Source organism: Mixophyes fleayi, chromosome 8 (assembly GCF_038048845.1).
Source record: "Mixophyes fleayi isolate aMixFle1 chromosome 8, aMixFle1.hap1, whole genome shotgun sequence".
Classification (NCBI taxonomy): domain Eukaryota; kingdom Metazoa; phylum Chordata; class Amphibia; order Anura; family Limnodynastidae; genus Mixophyes; species Mixophyes fleayi.
In genome coordinates this window covers 142,360,956-142,383,432 of record NC_134409.1, presented here as the reverse complement: position 1 = coordinate 142,383,432, position 22,477 = coordinate 142,360,956, and the positions used below count along the sequence as shown (strand labels likewise).

The 22,477-nt window shown below is 42.8% G+C and overlaps 1 protein-coding gene across 1 annotated transcript in view; it reads left to right on the top strand.

Annotated features, from left to right (window-relative positions):
• FANCD2 (FA complementation group D2) overlaps positions 1 to 22,477 on the top strand; it is a 104,958-nt gene that overhangs the window by 45,244 nt on the left and 37,237 nt on the right. The window contains exons 19-29 of the mRNA XM_075183928.1: positions 674 to 786; positions 1,122 to 1,182; positions 1,444 to 1,563; positions 2,525 to 2,598; positions 2,836 to 2,973; positions 10,284 to 10,384; positions 14,678 to 14,793; positions 14,873 to 14,981; positions 17,316 to 17,417; positions 18,719 to 18,828; positions 19,536 to 19,676. Coding sequence (XP_075040029.1) covers positions 674 to 786; positions 1,122 to 1,182; positions 1,444 to 1,563; positions 2,525 to 2,598; positions 2,836 to 2,973; positions 10,284 to 10,384; positions 14,678 to 14,793; positions 14,873 to 14,981; positions 17,316 to 17,417; positions 18,719 to 18,828; positions 19,536 to 19,676 — 1,185 coding nt within the window. The remainder of the gene's footprint in view (positions 1 to 673; positions 787 to 1,121; positions 1,183 to 1,443; positions 1,564 to 2,524; positions 2,599 to 2,835; positions 2,974 to 10,283; positions 10,385 to 14,677; positions 14,794 to 14,872; positions 14,982 to 17,315; positions 17,418 to 18,718; positions 18,829 to 19,535; positions 19,677 to 22,477) is intronic.

Sequence of the window (22,477 nt, the reverse complement as noted above, 5' to 3'; positions counted from 1 at the left end):
TATCAATTCCATGTCTTTGTGTCTACAGACGCCAATTTTGGCCGTAGTGCTCTACATGCCGGGCTGTTCCCACCCTTAGGGGGGCTGCTTTAGAATGTTCCCATGGTAGCAGTGTCCCCCAGATAGGATGACAGAGAATTTTTATACTTACGATAAATCCATTTCTCTGATTCCATCTGGAGGACATTGCGTTCCCTCCCTTTTGCTCTTCTGCTGTATGTTCTTTGGTTGTTTGGCCTATCTTCCTTGGGGCTTTATAATTAAACTGAGGATCTACAGGGGATTGCAGAGGGGAGGGGTCTGTCAGCATTGATACACTAAACAAGTTAACTAGTTAAGTGCTGACTCCTTGACAGTACTACGTTTGGATATTGCACTTTATAATATGATTGTTTTTTGGGTGAGATATTGAAGAGTGCTACTACAACTTTAACAAGATCTTCCAGTGTTATATATGGATCTTGTTAAATACTTTTTCCATCATCGGACCTCTAGAAAACGTTTCCATTATTAGAGCAATGAGGAAGGACTTGTTTATTGGTTTCGCCTAGTTCCATGTTTATTTCTATATGATGTCTAGGGCCACCTCTGAGATCCCAGCACAGACTGATGAGATTTATCATTGCTGCCAGATAAAGGTTAGGGCACTGTCTTACCCTGTTTCTCTTTCTAGGATGAGATGCACATTGTAATCAGAAAACAGCTCTCCAGCACCACCCTGAAGTACAAGCGCATCGGTGTGATTGGGGCTGTGAGGATGGTGGGCAGCATGGCTATGAGCGACAGGTTGGAGATACATAGAGATAGTCGCATGATATCTTTCCTGAACTGTGCATTAATCATGTAACTCTCGATGTAGCGTTTTGGAAAATTTTCAACACCCCTTCCAAGCCCTAAAATTCATCTTATCTGATGTAGCTCATTCAGTAACGGTTAATGTTGTGAAGCCTGACAAGCCAAATTGTTAGCCGTATTAAGTACATAATAAATATTTTTGAGGTTAAGTTTTCAAATATTCTCTAGTATAACTTATAAAATATAAACCTCTCAAACAACAATCTGTATATTTCTTTACTCTCAGATTATTGCATTTAGTTCACATATTTGCTGTGTTTCTCTAGGAGAAAGTTAGAAGCACACAATTCAGAGAAGCAAGCGCCGGGTGCAAACGTCTTCCGCCAAGTGAGTACGTCCTTTCTGCACTGGTTTGATTTGGGCTGAGTGGTTCGGCACACAATGGATCTCAGAACGTAGTGCGCTGTCACATCATTAGCCATACATCACATTGTCAGCCAGCTAAGCAATGCCCATGTGTGGATATTACACAGCAAAACTGAGTCATTCCTCCCATGGCATTTGGTTATAATTTGCACACCCAGACACCGTATCATGAGTTGGGTATAAAGGCATTAAGCGCTTGTTTGTATTTCTGGCTATACACAGGTCACATCTCTCCTGGAATTGGCCCGTACTTGCTGTCAGCAGTCATCGGAATCCGCTGCATTTTATTATGATGAGCTGGCAGATCTGGTACAGAAGAGAAACTTGGACCCACAAGTAATGGTACGGTCAGTGCAGTTATCACAATATTCAGTCTTGTCACTGGATAGATTCCTATTTCTGCTATTTAGGGTACACTGCTGATTTGGGGTATAAAGTACTCGTGCTGAAGTAGGAACATACTTTGAATCTCTTCAGAGTTCTGAAGCTCCTGCCCTTCAATACCCCATCTTTAATGAGAACTCAGTTTTTATGCAAATGTGCATGGAGCAGGTGCTTTTTCCACTATGTTGCTCCAGGAAGCAGCAGTCCTTTGTTTTATTTCATTTATTTTCTTTCCTTCAGCAGTGGTGTTTCCAAGCACTAGTACTGCTGAGGATGGAGCAGGGTTTAAAGGCACTGATACCAGCCCTTACACTGTCACCCCTAGCCACACCCTCCGTGGGATGACTCCCAGAGGGTTTACCTAGTCATTAATGCGGAAATCGGTGAACAGGAACTGGTGTTAGGGAGCGACTTCCGTTGCATCACATGCTTACAGTCAGTAGTTCCTGCGAGGCACACACTCAGACTCTATATCAGCTTCCCAGGATCTAAGCCAAAGATGAATCCTGAATCTCTCCCTTTTGAGGGAAATCTTCTCTTTTGTAAGGAGACAAAATTATTACTCAGGCCACTGGAGGCATAAGATCCTTCCAGTGAGTGTTCCCAAACCCAAGGGCCCAAGATTTTATTTCTTTCAGTTTTCAGGCAAGACAAGAGGATCCTCTTTTAGGGGCCAGTTCTTTGCCCCTCGTGGAGGTCACCAGAACAGAAGACCTGCATGGTCAGCCTCCAAGCGGGTGTGGGCTTGGTGACCTTTCTAGGAATAACTAGGATTGCCCCCTCCCACGTAGCCTCATGTCAAGCACGTCACACCCTTATGTTTTTCAGGACTCTCTGTTAGGGGGATTCAGGACTGGGTTTCACCTTTGTCATTTAACATTTCTTTATAATCTGTTAATTAATCTTTTATCTGGTGCAGGAATACGTGAGAAAGGCCGTGGTGGATGATTTTCAGGAGGACTATGTGGTGGATCTTGACCAAGCAGTGGAAGGGTTTGTATAGGGTTCATGTCACTCTTACACTGTGAGTCATTAGGGACATATATTGAAACATAAACACAGGTAATTCTATATAAACATGAAATGTGGCACCTTTATGACGCACCTTGCACTTGTTTTACAATAGGAAGTGTAAAGAGTGTGTTTGTTTTCTGTGAAATAATGTTCTGCGCCTTGCGCCATGTGTGTCGCACACAGTGGTTATAACGATGTTGTGTGTTCTCTCTACAGCAACCACTTCTTCCCTGTAAAAGCCGTGTATAATCTTGAAGAGGATGAGAGCCAGAGTGCGGTAGTCATCAATCTCCTCCCACTTCTGTCACATGACACCGCTAATAAAGGTGCTGCACCAGCAAGCAGGGAAGGACGGTGAGTTCCAATCATAAATTGCCACAAAAGCAGAAATGATCAATAAGCAAGTATATAATACTGGAGAGACATGGTTCAATACAGAAAAGTGCAAGGGGGATTTCAAGCAAATATAGCGTGAAACATTATTTTAATTTCCTCTCAAAAGCGATTCATTTTATTTATAAAATAATATATATTTCTTATTCGTCTAATTGGGGAACAATGAAACCATGGGGATATAGAGCCTCCTTTATGGGCTGTCTGCCAGCAGGATCCGTCCCCGATGCCTCCTCCCATTTGCGATGTGGGATCTCCTACCACAACCATCGCAGGCAGTGACCAGAGACCACACTCTAACACCGCACCTCCGGGTGCAGCAGTAACTTGGTAAGTGTCTCCTTCACGGCTCTGGAGTAGGGTAGGTAGATAAGATACAGTCAGTCTAGGGAACGTAGTACCTAGCGATTCCATGATAGGCAGGGGGCAGCCCTGAACTGGCAGCCCCGCATTAGACATCGGATGGCAATATGGGGACTGTCTCAATGCAGTTGCCAATCATGATGGGCCCTGGGGGGGTTCATGGGAGAATAGCTCCTCCTTGTAGGACCTTAGTACACTGACTGAAGCCCACCAAAACAGACACACAGTTTAGAGCTCTTGCCCTGGCTCTGCTGTATCCCAGCTCGAGAAAAACAGAGCAGGCGTTTTGTTTTTTTATACTTGTGTAAATGTCAGTCTAGGTTTCCCAGGGGACAATCAGAGACGCCTTGTGTGCAGCATGCAAAGCTGTCTGTTGTGTATGGCTGCGTTCTTTTCCGCCAGTGATCTGACAGAACCAGCCTGGCGCAGACTATTTCTGAGCTCTTCTGAATGCACACGGCTCAGGGGTCATCCGGGTTCCTCAACGACACCACTAGACGAGACTGCTTGGACTCGAGTGCTGGCTACATCAGTACAGGGGCTAGTTAAAGTTCCTCTTCCTTAGAGAGGATTCTGGAGAACTCTTCAGGGGCGGATCTGACTGAGTATTCCTCCCCGGGGAGCTAGCTGAGGAGTCAGGCATTGAGTGCCTTGACAAGGGCTCTACGAAACTGAATGGGGGTGAATGATTGAGTGCGGACGGTATGAAAGGCACAACGAGAAGTTAGCTGAGTCTGACAACGCGCTATTTTAGATGACAATAAAACATTTGGTTTTATTTCCCTCGTCCCTACACTTGTAGTCTTTGATCCGTGTGACATAGACCGTAAGTGTTTGGTTATCTGCAGATTGCTGACCCTTTCCCCTTTACTTAAGGTGGATACTGATAAATGGGACTATTCTCTGAAGGTGGATGCCCCTAATGCTCGTTTTAAGACCACCACTATTCCTATCCTGAATGCTGCAGCTCTTGGTACAGAAAGGAAAATAGAGGCCACTCTTAGGTCTATTTATGTAGTGGTAGGTGCTTCCCTATGACCTATTTCAGCAACAATGTTGTAGAAAAGTGGTCAGAGCAATTTCTAGAGGGTTTGCAGTCAGAGAGGCCTAGGTCCGAACTGGTAATCTTCACCAAACATATCCAAAAGGTTCTGAATATTTGGGATATAAGATTTTTATGCTGATCTTATTGGGGCTAGAATTGTGCTTTCGGTGGTTTCGGCTTGCTGAACTTTCCGGCTCAAAGCATTGGAGGCGGATTTAGAGTCCAAGTAGACTCTTGAGTTTTTGCCTCTCTCTGGTGATGCCTTATTCGGACCAGACCTGGATAAGGACATTAGCCAGTCGACGTGTGGGAAGAGTTTCTTCTTGCCTGTAAATTTTCCAAATATTTGCAGTTTCATTCAAGGACATTCCAGGTCTAAAGCTAGGTATACACTAAAGGTTCTCCACTCCCCCCCCCCCCCCCCCCCCCCCAATTATCATGCAAATCACACGATAAATGACGGTTAGATGCGATATTGCATTAGTCTGTCTGCCCACGATCATGTTTTATCAGACCTAAGCATTTTGCATGTTTTTATTTCATTGTATAACTGGACTATAAATGATGGAACAATGTCAGGCTGTGGAAGTTTGTAAGTAGTCACGACCGGCAGTGTAGGCAGATCTCAAAGATATGATATTTTCAGCTGATGGTTATGACAGATGAAGATCACAGATCTGAAGGTAAATCTTGTAAAACATGTACAGTGTCTACACATGAATCAGCTGCTGATGGCTACAATCATGAACGATGATATATCAGGAGAAATTTTGTGTAGTGTGTACCAAGCTTAACTCAAAGTGGGACAAGTCATCATCATCATCAACATTTATTTATATAGTGCCAGCAAATTCCGTAGCGCTTTACAATTGGGAACAAACATTTATAAGACAAGAATGGGTAATACATACAGACAGAGAGAAACCTGCTCGCAAGCTTACAATCTATGGGACAATGCCAGTTTGAAACACGGGGGCATGTGCTACATCATATTGTGCATTGGACCAGCTGGAATGCAAAGGTAAATGTATTCAGTGGGCTGTGTGATCAGTCGGACAGCAATGTTGGTCAGAGGGTTGTTGTCTTGTGTAGAGGGTGGTAATATGGTAACCTAGGGAGATTAAGATGCTGGTTGAGGAATATTATAAGCTTGTCTAAAGAGGTGGGTTTTCAGAGAACGCTTGAAGGTGTGTAGACTAGAGGAAAGTCTTACTGTGCGAGGGAGGGAATTCCACAAAGTGGGTGCACCTCGAAAAAAGTCTTGTACCCGGGAATGGGAGGATGTGATGAGAGTGCAATAGAGACGTAGATCTTGTGCAGAACGGAGGTGTCGAGTAGGAAGATATTGTGAGACAAGTGAGGAGATGTATGTCGGTGCAATTTTGTTGACGGCCTTGTATGTTAGTAGAAGAATTTTATATTGGATTTGTTGAAATACAGGCAACCAATATAGAGACTGACAGAGTGGCTCAGCAGAGGAAGAATGGTTTGCAAGAAAATCAATCTAGCCGCTGCATGCAAAATAGATTGTAGGGGTTCAAGTCTGATTTTGGAAAGACCAGTAAGGAGGGAATTGCAATAGTCGATGCGGGAGATGTTGAGTGCATGAATTAATGTTTTTGCAGTGTCTTGTGTCAGATATGTGCGTATTCTGGAAATGTTCTTTAGATGTACAGTAAAGTTCATAAATATTGGGACATCGACACAATTCTCATATTTTGGGCTCTATACACCACCACAATGGATTTGAAATGAAACAAACAAGATGTGCTTTAACTGCAGACTTTAAGCTTTAATTTGAGGATATTTACATCCAAATCAGGTGAACGGTGTAGGAATTACAACGGTTTCTATATGTGCCGCACACTTTTTAAGGGACCAAAAGTAATGGGACAATCGACACAAAACCTATTTCATGGACATGTGTGGACTATTCCCTCATTATTTCATCATCAATTAAGCAGGTAAAAGGTCTGGAGTTGATTCTAGGTGTGACATTTGCATTTGGAATCTGTTGCTGTCGACTCTTAATATGAGATCCAAAGAGTTGTCACTATCAGTGAAGCAAGTCATCATTAGGCTGAAAAATCAAAACAAACCCATCAGAGAGATAGCAAAAACATTAGGTGTGACCAAATCAACTGTTTGGAACATTCTTAAAAAGAAAGAACGCACCGGAGAGCTCAGCAACACCAAAAGACCCGGAAGACCACGGAAAACAACTGTGGTGGATGACAGAATAATTTTTTCCCTGGTGAAGAAAAACCCCTTCACAGCAGTTGGCCAAGTCAAGAACACTCTCCAGGAGGTAGGTGTATATGTGTCAAAGTCAACAATCAAGAGAAGACTTCACAAGAGTGAATATAGAGGGTTCACCACAAGATGTAAACCATTGGTGAGCCACAAAAACAGGAAGACCAGATTAGAGTTTGGCAAACAACATCTAAAAAAGCCATTACAGTTCTGGAACAACATCCTATGGACAGATGAGACAAAGACCAACTTGTACCAGAGTGATGGGAAGAGAAGAGTTTGGAGACGGAAAGGAACTGCTCATGATCCAAAACATACCACCTCATCAGTGAAGCACGGTGGTGGTAGTGTCATGGCGTGGGCATGTATGGCTGCCAATGGAACTGGTTCCCTTGTATATATTGATGATGTGACTGCTGACAAAAGCAGCAGGATGAATTCTGAAGTGTTTCAGGCAATAATATCTGCTCATATTCAGACAAATGCTTTAGAACTCATTGGACGGCGCTTCACAGTGCAGATGGACAATGACCCGAAGCATACTGCAAAAGCAACCAAAGAGTTTTTAAGGCTAACAAGTGGAATGTTAGGCAATGGCCAAGTCAATCACCTGACCCGAATCCGATTGAGCTGCATTTCACTTGATGAAGACAAAACTGAAGGGAAAATGCCCCAAGAACAAGCAGGAACTGAAGACATTTGCAGTAGAGGCCTGGCAGAGCATCACCAGGGATGAAACCCAGCGTCTGGTGATGTCTATGCCTTCCAGACTTCAGGCTGTAATTGACTGCAAAGGATTTGCTACAAAGTATTAAAAAGTGAAAGTTTGATGTAGGATTGTTTAGTTTGTCCCATTACTTTTGGTCCCTTAAAAAGTGGGAGGCACATATAGGAACCGTTGTAATTCCTACACCGTTCACCTGATTTGGATGTAAATTCCCTCAACTTAAAGCTGAAAGTCTGCAGTTAAAGCACATCTTGTTAGTTTCATTTCAGATCCATTGTGGTGGTGTATAGAGCCCAAAATATGAGAATTGTGTCGATGTCCCAATATTTATGAACTTGACTGTATGTAACATGATTTAGATATAGAGTTGATGTGGGGAATAAACGACAGTTGTGAGTCAAGGATTACACCTAGGCAACGAGCTTGCGGGGTGGGATTTATGGTCATGTTATCAACAGAAATAGAAATGTCAGGCAGGAAGCTTCTGTTCTTGGGTAGGAATATTATTAATTCAGAGATTGAGTTTGAGCTGGCGAGAAGACATCCAAGATGAAACGGCAGAAAGACAGTCAGTAACGCGAGACAACACAGATGGTGAGAGATCAGGAGAGGATAGATAGATTTGTGTATCATCCGCATAGAGATGATACTGAAATCCAAAGGAACTTATTAGTTTTCCAAGAGAAGTGGTGTAGATAGAGAATAGCAGAGGACCTAGGACTGAGCCTTGTGGTCTCCAACTGATAAATGAAGCGGAGCAGAGGTGGATCCAGAGAAATTAACACTGAAAGAGCGATTAGATAGGTAGGATGAGAAGCAGGATAGGACAGTGTCTTGCAGATATAGGTATTGTAGAGTTTTTATGAGGAGAGAGTGGTCAACAGTGTCAAATGCAGCAGCGAGATCCAGGAGAATTAGAAGAGAGTAATGGTTATTACTTTTTGCTGTGATCATCAAGTCTCAATTTCACCAAAACACACAGCAGACAAGGGAGGGCTGGCAAATTTTAGCCTAGGGGGGGGGGGGGGAGTTTCGACTCAGCAGCCTAATTTAAAGGAAAGAAATGCAGGTGGCCCATTGACCCAGCCCAAAGTAACCCACTATGGGTCTGGCCCAGGGGGCAGATGCCCCCCTGACAACAGACCTCTCTGTCTCTGAGGATGCGATGTCCACTCCTCTAGTAAATATAATCAAATTATATGATATTTATATAGGGCTGCACGGTGGCTTAGTGGTTAGCACTTCTGTGGTCATAAGTCACTTCCTAACCATGGACTAATCATCATCATCCACATTTATTTATATAGCACCAGCAGATTTCGTAGCGCTTTACAATTGGGAACAAACATTAATCAGACAATACTGGGTAATACATACAGAGAGGTAAGAGAACCCTGCTCACAGCTTACACTCTATAGACTAATCTCTGTGGAGTTTGTATGTTCTCCCCGTATTTGTGGGTTTCCCCCAGGTGCTCTAGTAGGTTTATTGGCTGCTATCAAATTGACCCTATTCTCTCTCTGTCTATGTATTAATTAACTTAGACTGTAAGCTCCTATAGAGCAGGGACTGATGTGAGTTCTCTGTACAACGCTGCGGAATCAGTGGCGCTATATAAATAGCTGATGATGATGATGATTTATTTAAAGTGAGTATTATTTGTTTTCTTGTATTTGACTATTTGCAAATTCTTTCCATAGCTCACAATACTGTTCAGGAACCGGCTGCATTTTACAGCTTGCTCCACTCTTTACATCACAATTCTCTGAGGAAAACATGTACTATGTGTGGAAATAGAAGATATGAATTACTGAAATAACTGCACTTTAATGAAAAATATAGTGCAAAAATGTGCAAAAAATGTATTGTAACTAATATGTATTAAAATTGAAAAAGCTGCAATAAATGTATTAGAACTACTTTATTTAAACATGTTCTCCATTGTGTTGTACAAAGGTTTTGAAATCATCATAGGTCTGATTCATGTTCTGATGCAACTTACACATAACTTACGTTTTAAAAAAGAGCACAAAGGAACTTGTGCGTAGTTCTGACTAATGACATCTAAACGTATCAAGATGAATGTGAACCTGGGTATATGTCCCCTCTGCCTAAACATCGCTCGCCGTACGTAGACAGAACAGACTGCGGTATATGCACAAGGTCACATCAGCACACACAAAATTTACATTCTAAAATAAATGAACAATTTTTAACAGTATAATCATAAGGATTTCAAATAATATATATATATATATATATTTAACTTTCTTACATTAAATTTATAAATCAAGATGCCTTTAATGCGTACTGTACATACACTGCAGTTTATAGTCTCTGCCTTGCATACTCATGTTCTGTGCTAGCTAGTGGCACACATACATGTAGTTTTTAATGCAAGGTTATGCCATGGTAGTCATCACTTATACCTGTCCTATAATAGGTGCAAGTGATTCATCTGACACTAGATGTAACATGCGCGAAAACCCATGAGTTGAATTGGCCACATCTGCGTTGGGACGCCCTTACTGTGCATAGCCAACGGTCACCCGCCTCTTCCCACCCCCAAGTCGTAGGCACTCGTGTCCCTTGGCTCAATGTCCCTTATTTCATGTATAATAGATTAATAGTGCAGATTTCTAGTTGTTTCTCTAAACAGCTTTGTGGAGTCAAATACTTCAAATAGTTCTATATCATATAAATTCTCTTTACTGTTTAAAAGAATAGTATGGAATCTATAAAAAAAAAACAAGACACCTAGAAATCTGCATTATTAATCTGTTATACATGAAAGAGGGTGAATTTCGTCTGTATGTTTATTGTTAATTAGGCTTCATTAAACACTGTACTATTTGGTGAAGTAATTGAGACTCTTCTCCACAGCCTGGTGTCTTCTCTCTGCCTGTCTCCATTCTTCCGGTTACTGCGACTCTGCATAGAGGACGAGTATGACGGTAACTTGGATGAGATCGATGCATTATTAGGTAATTCACACTGTTATTCTGCTGTTATCTCGCTTATTCTTCCATTTCTCTATATGTTTGTCTAGGTGAATGTGACAATCTATAAAAGACAGTGTATATTGTTATGTGCGATCAATAAAGTTACAGCATAAAAAAATATGACATTTGCTGAAGTTAATTGTTCTAGTAAAATTAGTGCATCACAAAGCCGTGGCATTAGTCTGTTCATCAGCCCATTCATAATAGTTCTCATTGTTCCACTGGTGACTGCTGTTGTTATGTCCATGGTTCAGACACTGGACACCACTTGTCCCTATATAATGGTTCTACTTACAGTGTGATGCTATTTTGTAGCCTATAAAAGGTACATGTTACTATGCAGACTTGGCTCCTAAATCTCAGCCTGTGTAATTCATACATTTGAAATGTAGGTGATCTCACAGTCTGATATAGTAAAGTCCTAGTCATATTGAGCCATTTAATCCAGTTACGTCTCCAGGAATTGCTGATCCTGTAGAATTTCACAGGTAACAAATATCTTAGCGTAGCACTCATCAATACATGTGGGGGGTGTACTCCATCACTTATAATTAATAACAGGCTCACATTACATTGTGTGTATTTGTGCAGTGAACAGTCCTAGTAGACTAATTTATATTTTACATATGTATTTTTTATCAACCTATATTTTCATAGACTTTATTGTTCGGGCTAACGACCACCAAGATGAGCTTTTAGAATGGGTAGTATTGGGGTCTTCATCTTTAGCAGCCGCCTTTCCCGTAGAGCTTTATGTGCTCACAGGTACTTGGATGCCCCCAGGACTTAAGCTCAGTGTAGTAAAAGCTCATCTATGGTGGCCGTAGCACAGATGGAACCAGAGGCGGTAGCCCAGACTGGAGTCGGTGTTCAGTGGCCGTCCGGGGTCAGGGGTCCGTAGCGGACAGAGTACTCAGGGTAAAGCCAAGGGATCAGGGCTGGCAGCAAGCGAGCAAATTCAGAATTCAAGCAGAGGTCAGGGCCACAAGCGGAATCCAGTATTCAGGCAAAGGTCAGGGCAATAGGCAAACAGACAAGGTCCAAAGTACAAGCAAAAGTCACAACAGGAGGTCAATCAAAGTCATGAGACAAAACAGCAGGTCAGCAAACACTGAACGCTCTAAAACCGGCAGGAAGGCTAAACCCTCTCTGCCTTAAATACATAGGTGGACCAATGAGGAGCCAGAAACGCTGCTGGGGAAATCAGCCTCAGGAGGCTGCTAATTAATTTATTTGTCCCTGTGCTTGCCCAGTTGTCCTTTCCGCTGGAACGTGTGGCGATTATGACAGCTAGCTTCCCGCCGGAGCCAGAAGTGACGTCCTGGTCGTCATGGAGACGGCCGGGACACATACAGCCTGGGACAGTGAGTGACTCACCGACATTTATATACTTGAATTATATAATATGCATTCTCCACTCTCCTACACGGATAATAGCCAGCATATTATCACTGGAAACTTGTTGCAATGTGAACACAGTATCAATATTATATATGTATCATCAGACACATGGAACTCTGGGTTAGCAGTGATATTCTGACCCATAAGAATGAGGAATATCCACCTCCAGAGTATAGCGCTGGGAATACAACTGTGCAAACCGTGAACATCAGAAGAGAGGCAGACAGGAACCGCTTTCAAGAATAACAGGATCAGAAGTCAGTAAGAGAAATTCACTTGGCAGTGGAGTGGCCTACTGATTCCAGGTCACTATGTAAGTATAACACCTGCATGCACTCATGGTAGTTTGTCAATGTTCATTAGTTTGCAAGCGGTGGTTACAACAGGTAGCCGGTTCAGTATATAGGCAGCGATCACTTATACAGAGAAGCAGGAACAGGTATGTGAGACGCAAATCAATTAGACTCTATAATCTGGCAATGCATCCTTGCACTGACCGGATCTTATAGCCGCAGTTATGCGCTCCATCCCCTGCACGATATCACAGCCATTCAAGACACTTGGGGGCGAATTCTATTGTTTGTGAGAATAACCCGGGACAAAGTTATAGCTACATGGGCTATGTCACACGGTAGATCATGTAAGAGAAACATCCAAGTGTTTGGATGAGGCTCTCCTTGACGCTTGCCTTATCCAGTCCAGAATTTTGGTCTTAGTTGTTGAGCAGAGTCCAAAAAGGACTTGAGTCTGTGCCTTTGAGGGCAATGTCCTTACATTACTCAGACCACTTGTGGAAAGAACTTCTTTATATGCTCACAGATCCAAGGGCCAGAAATTGCTGTTATTTTGGTTTTCACAGAAAATGAGAGGATCCTCTTTAAAGGGCCAGTCCATATTTCCCACGTGGCGGTCACTAAAATAGCAAATAGGCTTGGTCAGCTAACCTATCTGAGAAACTGATGGGCTTCCTCCCCACCCAGCAATACCTGTGGTTGGAGCCCATCTCTTGGTCTTTCGGAACCAGTGGATCAGATCCACTTTGAACATGTGGGTAAGAGGTATCACGAATGTGAAATTTTGACCCATCTTGAACCTAAATTCCCTAAACACTCTGCTTCGGGTGGACAAGTTCATGGTGGAGCTCATTGGTTATAAAGTATGCATATACCTTCACCTTCAGATAATGGTTTGAAAACCAGAAAACCAGTCTCCGTGAACAATTAACACAAGGTTTGGAAAACTTAAATTGCATAGTGTGAAAGATAGGGTTCCAGACCTCCTTTTTTAACTTGCTGTTTGCTTTTCCTTTACAGAATGATCTTGACAGTGGCTTGAGACTTGCTTCTCTCAAGGTCCAGATATCCGCCCTGTCAGTTTACTTTCAGAAGAAATTGTCTCTCCTGCCTGATATCCAGACCTTCCCACATTTAGTCCTGCTTGGTTAAACCGCCTTATGGCCCGCTGATGGCTTCTCGGGACTTAAATTTGGTCAACTCTTCTGCAGCTTTCATCATTTCAGGCATTAGAATCTGTCGGCATTAGAGGCTTTGCCTGGAAGTTGTCATTCCTTCTGGCTATATACTTAGCAAATAGAGTTTCGGAATTGGCGTCTGTCTTACAGGTCACCTTTGTTTCAAAACCATCCTTTCAGCCCACTTAGTGTCAAAGTTTCACCTGAAGATCTAATAATTCCTCTTCTAAGATAAATTATGTCTTTAGGGAAGTGCAGAGATTTTTCATTCATTAAACGTGGTCAGTGCCTCAAAGGACTATATTGGTAGAACTTTGTGTACAGGTGATAGTCGTCTTGTTAATTTACAGTGCTCATTAAAGAGTCTGTCCAGCGACAACACAGACCATTGTTAGATGGATTAGGGCTGTGATTCAAGAGGATTATATCAAATCTGCGAAGCCGGTTCCGGAAAATATATCACGGCCCACTCTACCAGATTGGTGAATTGCCGGGACGGCATAGCATGGAGCCTTGGCTAAGCAGTTGTCAGTGGCTACCTGGTCCTCCGACAAAGTATTACCCTCTTAATTTATGTGCCTCCAAAGGTCGCTATATTTGGATGGATGGTTCTGCGTACAACTGTCTGAGCGTACCTTCCCCTAGGGTCAGCTTTGCAACATATTCAAGGTAGCAGTGTCCCCCAAATTGTATGAGAGAGAAAACAGGGTTTTTATACGTTAAAACTGTTTCTTTGATTCCATTTGGGGGGCACTGCGTTCTCACCCCTTTTTTTTGCTCTGGCTCACTGTTTTGTTCCTTGTGGAATAACCTTTATATTCTATCCTATGTGATAGAAAGTATCAATTAAAGGATTAGAAAAAAAACCGATTGTCCGTGTGCAGAGAGGAATAGACTGGGAGGAGGATTCACACTAAGTGCTTTCTCCAGCAAATGCCCTTCATGCCCCAAGATAGCAGGAATTAGAGAAATGGATTTAAGGCAAGTATAAAAATGCTGTTTGTTCACACGTGGCTTCTTCACGTTAGTTTATTTTTTGCTGAATAAATAATCTGTTGTGGGTCATTTGACACGATATTAGATTTATAAAAAGGCCTAAGTGAGGACTAGACAGAGCTCAAGGTTGTGAACTGTTATTATTACTTTTATTATTATTACTGTGACATAAACATAATGTGACAAAAACATTTTTTAAAATAATTTATTAGATTGTAAGCCCTTGGGGATTGGGTCGTCAGCACTGCCTATTATATTTTAATGTTTATCTACATCTCCAATTTACTTATGTACTGCAATGTGGAAAAACTGTTTTCTGATGTAATATCTGGATTATTATACAGTTTTTATGTACTAGTGAAACATATTAATATAATTCAGAATGAACTGTCCATTTTTCCCTTCAGGCTGCCCCTTGTACCTGACAGACCTGGATGTAATAGAGAAAGTGGATTCTCTGTCCAAACAAGAACGGGAGTTCCTCTGCTCTCTCCTCTTCCTGGCTCTTAACTGGTTCAGAGAGGTAAATGTGTTTATTAGAGCACAGGAGCCCTAAAGTATAAGCTGTATCACCACCAGTGACTCTAACCTGTCTCATACAGATTGTCAATGCGTTCTGTAAGCAGACAAGTGCTGACATGAAGGGGAAAGTGCTGACTCGGCTACAGAACATCACCTGGCTGCAGTCCGTCCTGGAGAAATGTCTGACAGGTGGAGTTCTCCCTTCATTTCTATCGCACCAATCCAGTGTTTACAGTAACTGCTATCACTCTGCATGTCCATGTCATGATGGTACAGTATAGAGGAGCCCAGCACTATCACATATAACACATTACTGTGTATTAGAGGGAGGAGAGCTGTATGTAACACGGGTCTATATGTGACAGGACAGTATAGAGGAGCCCAGCACTATCACATATAGCACATTACTGTGTATTAGAGGGAGGAGAGCTGTATGTAACACAGGTCTATATGTGACAGGACAGTATAGAGGAGCCCAGCACTATCACATATAACACATTACTGTGTATTAGAGGGAGGAGAGCTGTATGTAACACAGGTCTATATGTGACAGGACAGTATAGAGGAGCCCAGCACTATCACATATAACACATTACTGTGTATTAGAGGGAGGAGAGCTGTATGTAACACAGGTCTATATGTGACAGGACAGTATAGAGGAGCCCAGCACTATCACATATAGCACATTACTGTGTATTAGAGGGAGGAGAGCTGTATGTAACACAGGTCTATATGTGACAGGACAGTATAGAGGAGCCCAGCACTATCACATATAACACATTACTGTGTATTAGAGGGAGGAGAGCTGTATGTAACACAGGTCTATATGTGACAGGACAGTATAGAGGAGCCCAGCACTATCACATATAGCACATTACTGTGTATTAGAGGGAGGAGAGCTGTATGTAACACAGGTCTATATGTGACAGGACAGTATAGAGGAGCCCAGCACTATCACATATAGCACATTACTGTGTATTAGAGGCAGGAGAGCTGTATGTAACACAGTTCTATATGTGACAGGACAGTATAGAGGAGCCCAGCACTATCACATATAGCACATTACTGTGTATTAGAGGCAGGAGAGCTGTATGTAACACAGGTCTATATGTGACAGGACAGTATAGAGGAGCCCAGCACTATCACATATAACACATTACTGTGTATTAGAGGGAGGAGAGCTGTATGTAACACAGGTCTATATGTGACAGGACAGTATAGAGGAGCCCAGCACTATCACATATAGCACATTACTGTGTATTAGAGGGAGGAGAGCTGTATGTAACACAGGTCTATATGTGACAGGACAGTATAGAGGAGCCCAGCACTATCACATATAACACATTACTGTGTATTAGAGGGAGGAGAGCTGTATGTAACACAGGTCTATATGTGACAGGACAGTATAGAGGAGCCCAGCACTATCACATATAGCACATTACTGTGTATTAGAGGGAGGAGAGCTGTATGTAACACAGGTCTATATGTGACAGGACAGTATAGAGGAGCCCAGCACTATCACATATAGCACATTACTGTGTATTAGAGGCAGGAGAGCTGTATGTAACACAGTTCTATATGTGACAGGACAGTATAGAGGAGCCCAGCACTATCACATATAGCACATTACTGTGTATTAGAGGCAGGAGAGCTGTATGTAACACAGGTCTATATGTGACAGGACAGTATAGAGGAGCCCAGCACTATCACATATAGCACATTACTGTGTATTAGAGGGAGGAGAGCTGTATGTAACACAGGTCTATATGTGACAGGACAGTATAGAGGAGCCCAGCACTATCACATATAGCACATTACTGTGTATTAGAGGGAGGAGAACTGTATGTAACACGGGTCTATATGTGACTATATATGAGTCATGTGAGTAAGGCTACAATTGGAGAAAACCAGAGAGGTGAACCTACAGGTGTTTTAGTCCAGTCTGCTTAGAACTGGATGGGGCTCCTGAGGAACATGCACAGGAGCAGGATCTAGAGGGACATAGGAGCGACTGTACGGACGTGGGGACCAGCTCAGCTGGTAAAGCAGCTTTGGGTGTCTTTGAGGAGGGACTGTAACACTTTGCAGCTCAGCAATGCAAAATTGACAATGGTTTCTTACATAAGACCGTCACCATGTTTGTGCTACACCATATGTATTCTAGTTTTGTAGATGGTATATCTACTGAGAAACTTACAGACAGCATATTCCTGGAGAATAGAAGCTTTCGTGATCCTCAGTCTTTTTTAAACTAGTCATTTGGCAGGAAATTTACTAAAAGTTTGCCAAGGATACATAAGATACGGAAAGTAACTTTTATGGGTTGAGATGCTGTATGGGGTAAAATTATGATTAAATAGGAAAAGGCTGGACAAATAGGAGTAGGTCATATAGTCTATGTCGATTGATAAAGGATTTGGATCTTTTGAGGGAGTAGAGAGATGTTGGACAGTTTTGTGTGGATGTGCTATCTATGTATGAACCTTAATATGCAGTTTTATTTTCCACTTTTCCTGTATTCAGCATCTCCAGGTTATATTCCTCCATCTGCTAATTTTGACTGCGAGCAACTAGAAGGTGCACCAACCACAGTACCTACTGTCACAGCCAAGAAGATGAAGAAAGGTACTGATAGGGGCATGTTGTGGACACGGATACATTGATCCTATGGGTTTGGCCTGTTTCCTCATCTCTCCTCTGCATGTCCAGCACTCCCACATGGGGGCTGTTTCCTCATCTCTCCTCTGCATGTCCAGCACTCCCACATGGGGGCTGTTTCCTCATCTCTCCTCCGCATGTCTAGCACTCCCACATGGGGGCTGTTTCCTCATCTCTCCTCCGCATGTCCAGCACTCCCACATGGGCGCTGTTTCCTCATCTCTCCTCCGCATGTCCAGCACTCCCACATGGGGGCTGTTTCCTCATCTCTCCTCCGCATGTCCAGCACTCCCACATGGGGGCTGTTTCCTCATCTCTCCTCCGCATGTCCAGCACTCCCACATGGGGGCTGTTTCCTCATCTCCCCTCCGCATGTCCAGCACTCCCACATGGGGGCTGTTTCCTCATCTCTCCTCCGCATGTCTAGCACTCCCACATGGGGGCTGTTTCCTCATCTCTCCTCCGCATGTCCAGCACTCCCACATGGGGGCTGTTTCCTCATCTCTCCTCCGCATGTCTAGCACTCCCACATGGGGGCTGTTTCCTCATCTCTCCTCTGCATGTCCAGCACTCCCACATGGGGGCTGTTTCCTCATCTCTCCTCTGCATGTCTAGCACTCCCACATGGGGGCTGTTTCCTCATCTCTCCTCCGCATGTCCAGCACTCCCACATGGGGGCTGTTTCCTCATCTCTCCTCCGCATGTCCAGCACTCCCACATGGGGGCTGTTTCCTCATCTCTCCTCTGCATGTCTAGCACTCCCACATGGGGGCTGTTTCCTCATCTCTCCTCCGCATGTCCAGCACTCCCACATGGGGGCTGTTTGGTTGTTGATCGCATTTCTTGAAGCTTCTTAGAAAATATTGTTATGGTTCCTGAGATGTAAACAGACCCCAAGTAGTCTCCCTCTAGAAGGGGCCCTGGTTTGGTTGTAAAGTGTTGTTGAAAGAAAATCTTTCTTCTAACCTGATTACAATTATTAATTCAAATTAATTGAAAAGTGATCTATTCCATCATGCCCATGAGACCTCACCAACATGACATGTAGAGATAACACTGGTTCTCAATGATCCACATTAGCGAAGACAAGAACATAGGAGTATTTGGGGCTCTGAAACTGAATTTCCCATATACATGAGCTTCAGTGTCTTACCAATGACAAGCGTTGAGTTTCTTGTGAAGACAACTGGGGACACACAAATGTTAGAAGTGAACTTTTCAGTGTTTTCTTTGAGTAAATGCTTAGTGCAGCATTTTGTATACCCAAGGCAAAAAACGAAGGTTGGCAGATGTTAAAAACTCCTCTGATGAAAGTTTGCAGAATGAGGAGCAGCTGGACTCCGTACCGCAAGAGACACAGAAGAGCCAGCCAGAGAAGGTATGTCTACCTCATGACCGCTTCATGAGACCAGTTATGGAGGACAAGGAGAGAGAAAAAGTGTCTATAGAGGCACTCTAATGGTCAAGAATCAAAACCTAAATTTTATTAATATGTATTAAAATACTCAATGTATTGAGTCCTCCATAACTGATCCTCATATTGTGTGTGAGTGCACCCTCTACTATAGGCGATATAGAACTATTCATTATATATTACACAAGAGTATTATTGGTCTACCTGGTGCGGTGTAAAACAATCATCCTATTAACAGCTTCATGAGACCATCACCATCTATTTATATAACGCCACCAATTCCGTAGCGCTGTACAGAGAATATTTGTAATTCACATTAGTCCCTGCCCCATTGGAGATTACCGTCTAAATTACCTAACACAGACTAGGGTCAGTTATTAAATGATGTCTATTCCACCCAATTTGACACCGTTAAACTACTGTACCTCTGCCTATTCCTCACTACCATTGCTTGGTGTCTGTCTAATAAGGATCATTGTATACAAATGTAACAGGCTTAATTGCAGCAGTTGGCTGATCTAGTTACCACTTAGCACGGAATCTTTCCACTTGTACTTGTTGATTTGGGAGGATGTCTTTCTATTGGTTTTCAGATTAATTTCTGCTAACCCACAATGTAACCTCTCATTGTCTATATTGACTCTTATAATGTGATTCATGTTCTCTACCAGGAGAAGGAGGAAAGTAACAGAAGCTCTGTCAGCCTGAACAGCTTCCGTCCGTACTTCCGAGAGCTGGATCTCGAGGTGTTCACAGTTCTTCACAGTGGTCTTCTTACACGCTCCGTTCTAGACTCTGACATGTGCACAAAGGTACAAAGAGAAGCCAATATTATTACTGCCATTTATAAATCTATCTTTTATATAGACAAACAAGAAAATGTGATAAGATAGTGGCATGGCTAGGTATAGTCATCCTGTAATTAGATGCACAATATTTAACATTTAGTACAATGAACAGCTGCCTTATGGTACAATGGACAATATTTATTTTGTTTCCTTTTTACGGATTTAGAAAAGCTAGAAGTAGATATTAGTGTACTCACATGGACATGTAGAAGTGTGCTAAAGCACAACAATGTTATAAATAAAAGGAGCGAAAAACAAATAACCGTACAAGTACCTCATACCTTGAGAACTGAGAGATAAATACATTCATTCAAGATGCACATGTCAGTTCTTTCCTTAATGTTGCTCCCTTTCACAGTAAACATTGGGGATAAGAGAAAGTCACCCCGCAAATCAAGACTGAGGAATCCAGAGTCTGTCTTTTGTCACTTTTCTGAAATGTGTGATGGTCAGGGCACAAAGAAGCCCTTCTGGTCCACTGATACCTCTAAGTCTTCCTGATATCAGGTGGTTACACCCTGTAGGCTCCATCACTTTAAGGCGATGTGTTTCTTCCTCTGATCCCTGAATACATGCCATTATTTCTATGAATATACGCTGGCGTTACGGAACAGCGTTTTTTTCATATCCTACATTCCCAGAGATCCAGGACTGCATTCAGTCCCTGATTTGGGCAAAAGTGATTTTTAGCTGTTTCGAACAACTTGATTGGGTCCAATCTCTTCTTTGTTCCCAAGAAGGAGGGATCATTTCAGCCAATCTTTGACCTTGAGGTCGTGAACGTCTTCCTGAAGCCCCTGCTCCTCAAAATGGAATCATTGTGGTAGGCGATTCAAGCCATGTTGACAGGATACCATGTGGTCTGGTGTTTCATTGACCCCATAAGACTTTCGCCTTGGATCCCTCTTGCTACAAGTCACTCTGCATCCAAGAGTGTAATGGAATGTCTGAGGAAGGGAATAAAGGTGATTCTGGAAGCTCTGGATTGGCTATGTCACTTAATACATCAACCTGATAGTGGTGGTTATACTTCCACCCAGATCTGCTGTCCCGGACTCCATTCCTTCACATTAATTTGACAGTGAATAGGGTTCACTGAGGCATTCATTCTGATCATGAAATGGATATCGCCCAGTATCAAAACAGACTCTTTAACACATGTATCTGATCGTGCCTTTACCCTCAGTGGCCATCTTACCCTTTAAAGGTTCTTCATTGCCCTCTATTTCTACAAGAAAGTATTGATAAAAGCTTAGCACTAAGTTTCCTTAAAGTGCAGATAGAAGTCCTTTTAATCAGGTATGAGACCTTCAAACTTTATGGGGACATTTTTCTTCTTTCCTGAAAGTTATCATTCCATCTGGCCATTTCCTGGGCTTAGAGGGATTCTCAGCTGCAGTCCTCTCTCATTAACTCCTTTCACCATCATACATGCAATAAATACAGTCCTCCGCACCTTTTCTCCTTCTGAAGGTCGTCTGCTGTTGAATCAGGAACCCATTTTGCCAGAATTCAATGATTACTGAAGGTGCTATAATCCATTTGTGTTATGTAACTTGCACTTCTGCAGTGACAGAAATGTCTCTTCAACACTCGGACTTCCTGCTAGTCCTCTATGAGGACTTGATGAAAGGCATGGTCTCCGCCAACCAGTCTATTTCTTGTTTGGTATTTAGTAGGTGTATTGACCTGCTCCAGTTCGGTTATGGCACTTCTACTAGGAATGTGGGGTCTGTCTGGTCTTGGAGGCATGGAGCTTTCCTTGAGCAGCTTTGAAAAGCAGCAACATGGTCTGTGCACACCTTTTATACAGTTTTATCTTGGCTTCAACTACGGTGAGTTTTGGGAAGAAGTCTTTGCATTTGTGTTCTCAGGAGGTGTCCCTTCCCACCCAGCTGGCCGACTTTCTGGCATCTGGTCAATAAGACTGTGTCCCCCAGATGGCTGATAGAAAGAGATTGGAGAGACAATGGGAGACACAGTCCTGCACTTCTTGGGGTGTGTCTCAGGTTGTATGTTCATCCAAGTGCCCTGTTAGTTTCTTGTTGACCTTTTAAGGTGAATCTTCTGGATATTTTCACTGTGGTTCCTTTTTGTTCTTGTTTTGTCGTATTATGCTCCAGTCATTACTATGTGTGAACTTGGTTACGGATTCTTTTTATGATCTAGAACTGCCCTATCTCCTGGGGGTGGTTTCCACCAGTAAGTAATTGACCTCATATAAAAGGATTTGTTTTCCTTTGGGGGACATTGGGGTATAGAGTAGGGACAGGGTGAACTGGCACTTTAAAAAAAACAACTTTGCTAACTAGCTCTAGCTCCTCCCTCTCCATACCCCACTTTCTGTTAATTCAAATGCCTAGTAAATGGGCTGTTTTGGGCTGCAGTTTAATTTTATTTTTTATCTTAATTCCAGGGATAGAACATTGGGAAGCAGATTTTCGCAAGAGGCAGACTCTGCATCCTGGTGAATGGTACCTCCATCTGCAGGTGTTTCGACAGTTGGTAGACAGGTGGGCTCAACCGGACGTCGACATTATGCCTTCTTGGTTGAACCACAAGGTCCACCTCTTTTGTTCCCAGGCAAGAGATTCTCTGGTTGTCTGAGTAGACGCTATGTCCATGTCTTGGAGGTGCCGCTTATTTTATCTTTCCCGCCGGTAGTCATGCTTCCAAGGGTGTTAAAAACAAAAGGTAAAGAGAGAGGGTGTTCCAGTCCTTCTGGCGCCGAATTGGCCGGTACACAGATGTTCTCTGAGAGCGTG